At 42.8% G+C, this 13,422-nt stretch overlaps 1 protein-coding gene across 3 annotated transcripts in view; it reads right to left on the minus strand.

Annotated features, from left to right (window-relative positions):
• The window catches only part of parga (poly (ADP-ribose) glycohydrolase a), a 74,451-nt gene extending 64,712 nt beyond the window's left edge, over positions 1 to 9,739 (minus strand). The window contains exons 1-5 of one of the 3 annotated variants that reach the window (XM_079512976.1): positions 9,609 to 9,739; positions 8,660 to 8,744; positions 8,414 to 8,469; positions 5,572 to 6,237; positions 4,752 to 4,884 (exon numbers count right to left, since the gene is read on the minus strand). In XM_079512976.1, the coding sequence (XP_079369102.1) occupies positions 4,752 to 4,884; positions 5,572 to 6,237; positions 8,414 to 8,442 (828 nt within the window). In that variant the 5' untranslated portion in view covers positions 8,443 to 8,469; positions 8,660 to 8,744; positions 9,609 to 9,739. The remainder of the gene's footprint in view (positions 1 to 4,751; positions 4,885 to 5,571; positions 6,238 to 8,413; positions 8,470 to 8,659; positions 8,745 to 9,608) is intronic. The other 2 variants (XM_079512977.1, XM_079512978.1) reach the window with 2 other exon arrangements.
• Between the last annotated feature and the right edge of the window lie 3,683 nt (positions 9,740 to 13,422).

Raw genomic sequence — 13,422 nt, forward strand, 5'->3', positions numbered from 1 at the left:
AATATGATAAAGATTGCTCCGGTAAATGTTTAAAGGACCACTTCACCACTTTTCAACATCTCTTCATATAATTGGTCCTCAGATAAAACAAAACCATTTTTTTCTACTCAGTCTGTGTCTCATAGGAGGGCTGTGGGCAGTTCAGACACCCGTCCACCAGTGACATCATCGTTAAGATTTTTTTTTAAACAAGATTTGTTAGCTTGATTTCCCTGTCGATGACGGGTTTCTGAACTGCCCACAGCCCTCCTATGAGACACACAAAAATGGTGGTATTTTATAATGAACATTAGTGAGGACCAATTATAGGAAGAGGAGTTGAAAAGTGGTGAAGTGGTCCTTTAAGATGGAAGAAAAACATGGGTACATTAGGGCTTTCACTTCTAGTGATTTTTACTAGTTGCCTAGTTGACTAGTTGTTAACCACCTATTATGTTAAAAGCATTATAGCTGATCTTGAAAAAGAAAAGCTCTTATCAACTAGTACCAGCAAGGTCAACTAGTGGATTTACTAGTCGACAGTTGAATAGTCAACTAGTTGCTTAAAGCCCTAGGGTACATACTACATACATCGTGCATGCATCTAATGTGGCTCGATCCGGAAATTCAAACATTTGGGGTGGAAATTAAGAACCAAATATCAATTATAACGAGGTGCAGGATTGAATTTAATCCCCTACAATGTATCTTGGGTTTACACCCAACGACACTTGAATTAAACAGATTGAAGAGAATCCTCAGTATTCTATGGTACTGTTCAAGGTTATCAATATTACAATGTTGGCTTGATGATGTTGTACCATCTGTCTCTAGTTGGCTCCACAATGTCCTGCAACTGCTCCCTCTATAGAACGCCTCACACGTGTTCTCCAAGGAGACATGAATGGATTTGTCTTAGTTTGGGGCCCAGTTGTGGAATATACTGTATATGGTAGGAGAATATGCAGAAATATTACCAAGGGGTTTGGTAACTTAAGGAACCAAGTTCCTGTCAAAAACAAATGTTTTATGATTTTGAAAACTATATGATTATATGACTATGAGTGTGTGTGTGTGTGTGTGTGTGTGTGTGTGTGTGTGTGTGTGTGTGTGTGTGTGTGTGTGTGTGTGTGTGTGTGTGTGTGCGTGCGTGCATGTATGCAGCATGCGTGATATATAAACCTTTTTTCTTCTTCAGCAGGCAGACCTGGCGAACAAGCCTCATTGTTCAAATGAAAAGCACTAGAATGTTGGCAAAATCCACATACAGTACAATGAGTACATACATGCAGGCATGTACTGTATGTATATATGTTAGTTTGTTTGTGTTATCTGGTGTATATGTGAGTGAGTCATGTATCAGTTTGTGAGAAAAAAAAAAGGGGGGAAAAATGATTGAAAGAATGAAAAATGAATTGTCTTTAGTGTGTCTAATATCCAGACTGAGGACATGGTGAACGAACACTCACAGCAGAGAAGGACACAGTGTGACTAGAGATTTAGTGACGTGACGCCCTCGGGGTCTATGGAGGATGACTTCACTGCTCCTTCTCTCTCTGCGTCTTCATCTCAACACATACAGACATTAACCACCACACAGCCTAACTCACTCTTTACACTCCATTTCTTCCTTTAACCACTCACAGTACAAGGGCATGACGCCTGAAACCCTAGGCCGGTTTTTGTAGTTCACCGTTTCACCGACCAATTTTTACAGGTCACGACTCGAGTAAAAATCCCATTTTTTGAGTGTTACACGCACAAGTGCTAATCTTCAACACCTGTCCACGCGAGGCTGGACAGGTGGAAGTGAATAACGCATCTAAAAATACAATCAAATACAAGGAAAAATCATAATCAAAATCAGACACAATACATTAACTGAAACAAAAGCAACATAATGACTGCAATAACCAGTCAGAATCTATTAATTCGTGTGAGAAGTGTTGATTTGATTGTATCCATCATTTGAGTCCTCATTGCCACATTTCCATCAGTCTCAGTTTAGATCTGTGGGCAAAAGAGTTCCAGACTTTTCCCCCCCCGAGTATGTACAAATGAGCTCTTCTTGCACGGAACAATACGTCTACCAACCATGAAGCACCATATAATCAGTCATCATATCGGTATTGGCAACATCAGCCTTAAAAACGAAATCAAACCATATCAAAATAATATATCATTGCTGTCCCAGGCAGAAATCTCTATGTACAGTATTTACTTGTTTTTTCCCCGTAAATGAACACTCTACTTGATCATACTCAGTGATGCAAATAGCCTGAATCCTGCATGCTTAGACTCACTAAATTGAAAAAGGACGCAATCATGTCACCCTCCGGGGATCCTGGGATGCAGTACTGTACTGTCACGTTGTTGAAGTAGGACTCATAAAATGTCCCTGGAACCCATCAAAAAGACTACCCCTGGATCCCGGGACCCATTACATTGAAAACCTATTGATGCTGTAGTACTACAGCGTCACACAAATTCAAAAGTCAAACGCAGCAGATTCAACCAGTGATGGCTGCGGACTGTTTGGAAGAGATGGAAAAATGTTACATAAAAAATACTACATTTAAGTTGTTTATGTAATGGGCCAAAATGACAATAACGTGCATCCCCAGTTTGGGAATAAACCGCTGTTTTGGTTTGTTTTTCAAATTCAATGTTTTTCAGTTTGGACAAAATTGTTACTTGAAACCAGTTATCAACCAAAAAAAGGAATGTCTGTCTGTCCGTCCATCTGTCTACTTACTAAACTGAGACTAAGGAAGTTAAAAAAAAAAAGAAAAAAAACTAACCAAACTAAAATAACCAAATACAAGGGTTGCTGCACCAACACAGCCTTATGGGATATCATTCACAGTCTTGAATCTTTTTGCCAAATGATGGCCCCTAACCAGCATGGACAGTACAGTATATCCTACTTATGATGGTTTTAACCCATAGCGTGCGGGAAACGGTTTTCTCCGTGGTTCGAATCCCAACGGTCCGGTGCGGGACACGTAGATGTCCGTTTAGCGCATGTTTTTATTGATTACTTTCAATCGCCTTTGTACACATCCGGACAATAGCTCAAGCAGCCCTGATTAATCCCACAACCCTCCGGTCACGTGATTAAAAAAAAGGAAAAAAAGCCTCTCCCCCTCCCTTCCTGAAAACAGGACGGGAGGGGCGCAATGGCACATTGTGTAGACTAGTCTCTATCACACAATGGCTGCGCCCATGCGAGCGTACTCCAGGTCAACAGAATCACATTGCATAACATCCGATCGGCTCGTATCCACCTCTCCCCCTCCCTCCCTCCTGCTTGTTTCAGGGGAGGGAGGGCTCCTGTTTGTTTCAGGGGAGTTTGTGTCTCGTGTAGTGTCTGTCGGAACATGTAGCGACATGTTGGCTCCATGATGGACACGGATTTAAAGTCGGTCTCCTTTCCTTCTCCATACTCGAACAAACAAGAAAACTATCACGGATTGTATTTTTATAACTGCCTGTCAACGTCTGACATAAAACGGTCCCTAACTAGGCTTTCTGTTCAAGAAGAGCACGTTACTACAGAAGCAGGTGTTACATAAAAGGTAAATATCTCCAGAATGGAAGATGGTAAAATAAAAATTAAAAAATTAAATTGGAGTGGACAAATTAAGCTTTCTTTTGAGGTATGCAGTGTGCTTCTCGCTATAAGAGAACAATTGCTGTCGGCCTTGGAAAAGGTTTGGTCGTCCAATGCTATCAGCGTAGCGTCGTGGCTAATCAGACTGCGGGAGCTGTTTGCGTGCATTGTGTTATGAGACCATATTTTACTAGAAATGCTAACTAGGACGTTCGATGGACTTCATCATCATTTTTCGACCACGGTCGAGATCATGGATTTCACAATGCCACGACAGACTTCCCGGTCCTTCATTGCCATCCCCAGGTTCTGCTTATTGATGCATGTGTCCCTAGCGATGACATCAGGGAACGACAGTTTTCTACCTCTGGTCTGCTTTGAGGCATGATTCCAGAGAAGAAGGGAAGATATAACCTCATGATCAGATCTGTAGCAGTGGCCGGCAAACTGTTTTCTTCTGGATCGGACTAGTGAAGAAACACAGGGAAGGTTGCCGTATATTATAGAAGTCGATGGGTGGCTCTTCCAAGAGAGATTTTGCGCTCTCATTAGAAGGCGGGTGTAAGTGCCATCCAGCCGTTTCTCTAATTTCTTTGTAAGTGTCCATGTCTCGGAGCTATAGAGTAGAATCGTTATATTAAATATTTGTACTTTGAACCTCTTACTAAGCTGGGATGACCAGATCTTATGCATGTCATTGCAGGCTGACCAGGCCATGCCCTTCCTAGTTTGAAATTCCCTTTGGGAAGAAGATATATATGAACCCAAATACTTGTAGTGTAGTACTAGTCATCAATTTCAAAGGAGTGTTGTTAAGTGTTTTGATAAGGTGGTTATTGTTGGATTTGCATATATTTAGACAAAAACAGTGTCAGTTGGGTATTTAGCAGGATGACAAGAGCTTCTTTTAGGGTTTAGTTGCTAGCACTTATCATTGATGGTATCAACTGACATACGAAGAACATAATCAATCATAATTAAGAACAACAATAATAAATAGAAACAGGGGCAAGTGTGTCCCCTTATGCCAGCAAGGATGGGGAATGATGGTGTTTCTCCGTCAGGAGTAAGGATGGTCGCTGAGGTATTTGCATATAGAACTCTTATGGCATCGGAGATTTTGTCTGGGATACCATATCATTTGAAATGATGGACTTACCCTGATGGTGACGGTGTGATTTGGCGCCACCTTCAGGTGAGACAGAGGAGGAGCACACTGGGGCATTCTGTTCAGCTCATCGATGGACGTCCCCAACCACTTCCTGTCCATGTCGTCCAGTAGGTATGGAACACTGTGGACGACAACGGCAGAAGGCTGAAATCAGCCGCCAACGGCTTCAGGCAGAAAATAGGCTTTTGGGCGTTGCCATATTCTACGATAGCCTGAAAGGTTGTGAAAACCCATTCTGGCGGCCAGCTCGTAGCATGCCTCGTTAGTCAATAGACTTCAAATCCACACCTACCGGGTTCGAATCCTGCTTACGCCACTATTTTTGTGCCAACCGCAAACACCTTTTTTTTGCTGATAAAGTAAAGTTTTAGACCGCAACGGAGTCCGACATACTTGGCCGGTTAAGACTCACCCGTGGCTTCCCTGTGAGGTTAGGGTTAGAGTTAGTGATGTCCGACATACATCGCTATTTATCACACTGTATTTCTATTCTAAATGCATTAATCAGAACCTTGAATTAGGGCTGGGCAATTAACAGAAGTTATATTGAATTTGAAACTGAAAATTAGTAGCTAATCAAAGAATCGAGAAACATGTTTTGCCAGAATAATTTCAGTTCTTATTTATCAACCAATCAACACAAAAATGTTTGCTGATTTGCTGTTTTTGCAGATTTGCAACTAACGTATTAGTCTGATTAACCACTAAACGCTGTATTACTAAATCGTAAACGAGGCAAAAGTTTGAACATAATCGTGATATTGATTTTAGTTCAGCCCTCATTTTAAGTGTACAGTGTAACAGGTACCTCTCTACAGCCACCTGTGTCCGCTTCCTAGCGCCGCCATTCGCCCCGCTACACTCCGGCATCTCGCCGTCCTCGTCTGCTTCTTCCATAGTCACCGGCTGGTCTTTGGGCATACTTCCTAAAAAACTGCCTTTATGAAAGTGCATAGGGTTGATTTCTGCAAACTCCGGGGGGCACGCTTGGTCCCAATCGGTGGCGGAGTCACTGTATTTGGAAGATCTATCGCAGACGGGGCTGTCGGGGCTCAGCATCTCCACGTCATCGCCAGGGGGGGTGCTACCCGCCGCCGCAGTCTCTTTAGGGCTGTCACTGAGACAGAGGGTGAGCCTGGGACTGGAAGAGTGAGCGGCTACACTCGCCGGTTTGTCGAGCTGGGGATCAGGTGAACTGGGGCTCGCAGACTTCTGACCGTTAGAACAACGCGCCGGCACGGTGACAGACTCGTCCGGTGCGCCTGCACTCTCACGGCCCACATAGTCCTGACACGTGAGCAGGTCGTCTTGCGTGTTCTCCATCATGACGCTGCTGCCTGTGTTTACCACGTCAGTCTCTTTGGGGGGTCCCACATAGAGGTCGTCTCCTCCGTCTGCAGGGTCCGCTTTTGGAATGTCGTCCTCCTTCGAATCCTCTGCCTCGTCGTCGCTTCTGTAGAATCTGTAGAATCGGCTATCGAAGGAATCACAGTGGCAAAATTAGGCTCACAATACTTTGCTGATTGGTTGTGTCCTCCACAGGGGTCTATACTACTCTATGTCCTACTGTAGACTCCCTACACCAGGGGTGCCCACACTTTTTTAACTTGAGAGCCACTTTCAAAATGACCAGCTCAACAAGATCTATCCACCAGAAAAAATATGATCCCATTGCTGAAATGTGTTTAAAAATGAGGGGGCTTTGAGTAGAGTCACTGGCGTTACATACAGCAAGACAACACAAAGACACTTGGAACGGGGAAATAGAGGGGAAAATGGAATTGTTAGGGTGTTTTTGTATATAACTTTGTAATGCTACTGACAACAAATGTCAGATTCCAAAAAGTTTTTTTATATTTAAATTAAATATATGTTTAGGAGCATGTCATGTGATCTACTTTGTGCCTTTGTGATCTACTGGTAGATCACGATGTACCTTTTGGGCACCCCTGCCCTACACTCTATATCAAATCTGTTTGCCAAAAAGCTGACAAGGAAAGCATTGTAAGCTTGTAGATCTGCTATTTTCATAGAAAGTTGTCCCCAGTATATAATAGGGACGCTAGAGACTTTCAACAGGTCGTCACACTACTTTTCAGGGCAAAGAAGAAAAAAATAGAACCCATCCCACTAGCCCTGCTTGGAACCTCAGCCACACAGAATAACTCTTAAGTCTCATACATAGTCTAGATTTTCGGTGGTTAGGTGACCACCGAACTACAACATGACGTCACGAGCCGCGGTGAAGAGCAAACCACCGCCACCGCCCCAGCCCTTCTCTCTGTTTTTACTCACCACTGCTCAATGGTATTTCAGCTCCGGTGGTCACCTCACCACCGGAGCGGTGGTCACCCCACCACCGAAAATCCAGACTATGAATGAGCCTTTACAAGTTCCTACTTCCGGGCTCAGAGCTACACACCCGTACGGGCCATTTGGAACCCACTCAAGGATACTTTGAGACCCACTGGTGTAGCAGAGTGTTTCCAGTGAGCCAGCAGCACCCTGACTCTCTTTGACCAGAATGGAACAGAGCCTTCATTAGTATCATCAGTAACACCTGTGAAGGAAAGGAAGTAGGGAAGTTCTTTCCAAAATGGCGTGTGTGAATATAGCCCATTAGCTCCGAGAAGAGGTTCTGTGTCAGGATATCCCTGCATAGGTCGACTCGAAATGGGTCGAGCCCTCAAGAGCAGTGTAGAAAACCCTTTTCGCAGTATCCAAAATCCCTCATGTTGCTATGATTAGGTGATGTATGGTGATGTAGGGGTCCCTGGTGAACAACGGTGAACAAACAGTGACAAAACAAACATTAAATTGTCTTTATTGTTAATGGCATTTAATGTTTGTGTTAGGGACAAGATGACGTAAATTTTCCCTTCATTGTCAATGGCGTTTTTAAAACAAACATTGAACTAAAAACAAACATTAAACCTGTATATAGGAGCGCCCCTCAAAAAGTTAAAGGTATTTTCTGAGAGCTACAGATGATTGAAAATGTTTGGAGCAGGGTGAAACAACCGCTTAAATAGCTTTAGTCAGCCTGTGCCATGTTTTCCCAATGCAATATTACGGAAGCAGTACTGCACATGTGGACACAGGGCTTGACTTAGTCTGGCTAATAAGCCAGACCGAATCAGCCGTTGGCAAAGAAAAAATTGCCTGCCGGCGGATTACGGTCTGGAGAGGCTCAATTGTACGCCCATTTCCTACACCAGAGAACTGGTGTGGCCAATCGGGACACGGTATGCAATATGGGCGGGCTTTGGTACAGTGACGTTCAATGCTTGAGACCTTTGACTGACAGTAGCTCTGACCAATTGCGTCAAAGAGAAAATGTTTGAACCCACCCCCCAGGAAACAAGATCCATACACAGCATCTCCAGACTCAAATACCACACGACAGTGTGATTTGAGTCTGGCTTATTAGCCAGGCTAGGCTTGACTGGCCACAGGCTCACTAAATTAGCACTCAGGAAATACCTTTACTTTTGGGAACGACACTCCGAAAAGGGTTTACACTGTTCTTGGAGCCAGGCTCGACCCATTTCTACCTATGCAGGGATATCCCAACATGGAACCTCTTCTCAGAGGGTGGGTGGGGTTCCAAACGGGGCTACCATCCCACTGTTCATTAAAGGGCTTAATACCTTTCATGATAGTCCAAATCTTGATCCATCTTCAACTCTTAACAGATGAAAATAGCCTGTTTAACAAGGGAAAATGTAATATACGCCTTGAAACAGTGACAGATATTAGTAAATGCACGCAGGCTACGGAATCGGTCAATTTTAAGTTACCTCCATTCAAGAGAAAGGGGCGCGATATCGATATGGCCAAAATCATGCGTACGTTTGTTTGGGTTTAGGAAGGCGATACAAACACAAGCCACAAACCTTGAATTCTGGAACCTTTATTGGTCCACTTTTAAATGTCCACAAGCTGGACAGCAGCAACACGGGTTGAGTCGACACCACAAAACTGTCAAAGACAAAAGTCATTTCAGCCTTTTTTTCTCCCCCACTATTTTTAAACTTCTACTCCAGTACACCAGTCTGAAGTCTCAGAGGAAAATATTGTCCTTTTTACGGCACTTTTATTTGAAAAGTAATCGCACTTATACACGCTCAAAGAAACTGATCAATTTTTGACATTTTGCAAAACCTTGTGAAATGGCACAGACTCCATAGTTTATTGTCTTTGTTTACTTATGTGGGGACAACATGATTAAACCTCTGGTGGACAGTTATGAAGTACATTGACTGTTATTACTGTTTATTATTTGTTTGTAATCTGTACTTTACTGAGTATTATTTTAAAACGTTAGTTACTGGTGTGTAGATTTAGATTATTATTACAAAATATGTACAGTAACCACTTCGGCCATTGTCACATTGAATAGCGACACATATATCTGCTATTTCCAGAAGATTACATTTTGAAAACCTGAAACATACTGCATAATGAGTATACTTATCCCAACACTTGATCTACTCGAGTACATTTTTACTGACTGAAGTAAAAAATGTGAGTACTTTTTCCACCACTGGTAGCTAACAATAGAAGCTTTGCTAACGTCAGAACAGCTATGGTAACAGCATTTTGAACAGTTATAGTCGACTGCCAGCGACAGACTATTGGTGGAATAGTTTGCGACAGAACTAAGCGGCTGCGAAAGCAACAGAAAAAGCAAAATTTAATAACCTAAACACTGGGACAGCTTGTTATCTTTACCTCAAAGCTAACGTTAGCCTGTTAGCTTCAAGTGTCCACATAAGAAACTGAGTATTAAGTCAGTTGCTCTGCTCTCTCAGTTGGGAAACAAAACAACTGGATGTAACTTACAAGCACGTGGCCCTTTCGGCAAGGCGAACGACGATATTTATTCCATGTTTGTATTTATTTTCCACATAAATGACTTGTCACAACTGATGCTGCAACTAGCACTACTACACTTTCCTCTTGAAGTGTAACAACTTAACTGTCCTCCTGACAACGGCTACAACAACACACTATACAGAAGAACAGTTCCGGACCCGGTCCTGTAGGCCTACTGCCTTTTGTAAAACAGCTTTATAAATTAATACAAATCACACCCGTGTGAAGTGAGGGGCGCTCTTATTATCATCATACATCCTAACCTTTGTCTTCAATGTTTGTGTTTCACAAACACTCAAAGCTGGACATAGGAGGGGCTAGCGCCCCTCAAAAATGAAGAAATGATAAAGCTGCATGACAGACCTTGTATCATAAGCAATGGCCTGTCCCCATAATCTCCAGTGATGAATGATTTATACTATAGCATTCAAGTCAAAATATGCAAACATTTGGCAGAAATAGCAAATCTACAAGGCAAGCTCTTGCACACAAAGGTTCGAGAGAGGAAGCCTAAATATATCTTATTCCAGGGCCAAATTATCCTTTGGGAACCTTGGCTCTCAGGGGCCCTTTGGGGAAACTGCCAAACTGGACCGTGCAGTATTGGGTTTGACTCTGAGGCCCTTCATTGGGTGTTGATTGTGTTAGATTTAGGTAAAAAAATATGATAAAATAAATCACACCCGTGTGAAGTGAGGGGCGCTAATATATTAAAGTCTATATGTTGCTATGATTAGGTGATGTGATGGTGATGTAAAACAAACTGTGTCAAAACAAAGTTATCTTTATTGTTAATGGCATTTAATGTTAGCTAGTGCCCCTCGAAAATGTAAAACATAATCCGAAATTACCGGCCCAGCTATACGCACTCCTGGGCGAAACTAGTACTTGCGCGCTCTGCTTGCGCAAGTAATTGGGGCTGGCATTATTCCACACAGCCTCTTGGGAGTATGTGTGTGTGTGTGCAAAGTTCACGACAATCGGTCCAGCTGTGCCGGAGATTAGCAGGCAGGCAGGCAGGCAGGCAGACAGACAGACAGACAGACAGACAGACAGACAGACAGACAGACAGACAGACAGACAGACAGACAGACAGACAGACAGACAGACAGACAGACAGACAGACAGACAGAGAGAGAGAGAGAGAGAGAAACACAGAGAGAGCACAATGGCTGGGATACATTTTCATCCAGTTCTAAATTCACTATTTTTGACCTGCAGGATTCTACATACCCTCCTGGTGTGTGCTTCGTGAATATCACTATGTTAACTTGAACATGACCTGGAATGAAGCTCGGAGCTACTGCAGAGAGAAGTACACTGACCTGGCCACCATAGAGAAAAAAAAGAGTCTCAAAGCAGTCGACATAGACAACCCTGGGACAGAAATAATATGGTTTGGACTGTATGATGACCCCACATCCTGGAAGGGAACCATAGGCCATGATGTCAACTCTTGGAGATGGTCAGCAACCGATGCACCGATCAGGGCAGAGTATCATAACTGGCGTTCTGACCGACCGCCAAATTATTATAAAGCCAGAGAACTCTGTGTGGCAATCAGTCGTAATGGTTTTTGGAGGGATGTCACCTGTAATCAAAGACCATTTCTGTGTTATGATGGTAAGAACTTGCCCTTACAATAAAAAATAATCTGGTCATACTCAACATACACAGTCTACTGCATTCACGTACACACACATTATGCATGCACACATTCTGTACACAGATTTATTTTACATACAAAACAAGTTAAAGTTCATAATCTGTCTGTAGGTCTGTAGGTACGTATTTAATTGTTTTCTTACCTTTTCTTCCCTAGATAAAAATGGTGTCCAGCAGAAATTTATTTTAGTCAATACGATATTATCATGGAAGGCGGCCCAGCAACACTGCAGAAGTCTTTACACAGACCTGGCTGTTATCAAAACTGCTGAAGAGAACAACCAAGCTGCGTCTTTATTGCAAACAAATTATAGTTCAAATGATCCATGGATCGGCCTTCACAGAGTAGCATGGACATGGTCTGACCAGACCAACCTGTCCTTCACACACTGGGCTGAAGGAGAGCCCGATAATTTGTCTGGAAAGGAACATTGTGGAGTCGTGTATTCCCCACAATTTAAATGGGTTGATACAAAATGTGATAAAAAGTTTGCGTTCTTCTGCCACAGAGGTGAGTCTTCTTCACAACACGTCAACACGACTCAGGTTTCAAGTTTTTAGCACAGATCAAGATCATTAGTATGGTCCTATATTATATCATTGTTTTGGTTTTTATTCCGCATGCGTTTGTGTTTTGGGAGCAGCTGTTCAGGAAGTGAAGGTGATGAGGATGAAGATTCAGACTGATGCTGACCTGACAGATCCAGACATGAATGATCAACTCCTACAACAGGTAATCAACTCAAATCCTAGACAAGGATATGTATTGATTCAGATGAATGTGCGCGCACACGCACGCACGCACGCACGCACGCACGCACTCACTCACTCACTCACTCACTCACTCACTCACTCACTCACTCACTCACTCACTCACTCACTCAATCACTCACTCACTCACTCACTCACTCACTCACTCTCTCCTGTTTTCTTGCTGTCAATCTTTGTCTTCTATTCCTCTACAGTTACGTGAAGCTCTAGCCAAACAGGGAGTAACTAACTTTCGAGTGCGCTGGAAGAACTCAACCCACAAAACGGGAGAGTTCTGAAGTTGAAGAACATACTGCAATTTACACATCAAGCCTATAGAGGGTATGCGCATGCATAAAGTGACAGGCAAAGTGAGCTTAACATTGTTGAATGTCGTTTAATGCAATTAGATATGACTTTTCTGTTTGGATGCATGGGCTGTCAAGGCCAGAAAGTAGTTTTTAGCCACTCAGTAGGCATTCCTGCATAACTTCCTGGTTTGATGATGACGTCACGCGCATACCCTATACTGTAGGTTAACTTCATGAAAACAGGTGACCAACAGGTGACAGACAGACAGACAGACAGACAGACAGACAGACTTTATTCTTTTTTTAACTTAAAAATAAATAAATGAATGAAGCACTTTGGGTGTGTGGTGTATTATGGAACCACATTTCATTAATAACAGCATAAGTAATTGTTTAGAACTAAAATATAACATTTAGTTGTCTCTCCTAAAAAATAGAGATTTAACTTCTGCTCTGACCAACGCCTATAGAGCGTCGCAGTCCCGCCTCCTACCCTGGACCAGGAAATGAAACCCAATGCATTTTCCTCATAGACATTTTTTAAAGTATTTATTTAAAGACGGTTACGCCGCGGACAAAGCCAACTCGAGTCGTGACAACTCATGACAACACAAACAATATTTTGGACCAAACAAATAATTACAAAGAAGAAAAACAACAAAAAAAGTGTTGTAACCTGCCGTTTTCTTCTTCTTTCTAATTATTTGTTTGGTCCAAAATATTGTTTGTGTTGTCATGAGTTGTCACGACTCGAGTTGGCTTTGTCCGCGGCGTAACCGTCTTTAAATAAATACTTTCTGAAATGTCTATGAGGAAAATGCATTGGGTTTCATTTCCTGGTCCAGGGTAGGAGGCGGGACTGCGACGCTCTATAGGAGGGGCAGCTGTATGCTAGATAGATCTGGCTTGCTGATAGCAGCAAACGGCCAGGTCTCCTGCTGTGCTCCTCTGTGACCAATACCATATATGGACATGTTGACCACTTTAGACTTCAGGGGGGTTGGGGAAACTTTACCTTCCCTTTGTTGTCTTTGTCCTGTGCTGTATAAAGATCC

Source organism: Electrona antarctica (genome assembly GCF_951216825.1).
Source record: "Electrona antarctica genome assembly, chromosome: 10".
Classification (NCBI taxonomy): domain Eukaryota; kingdom Metazoa; phylum Chordata; class Actinopteri; order Myctophiformes; family Myctophidae; genus Electrona; species Electrona antarctica.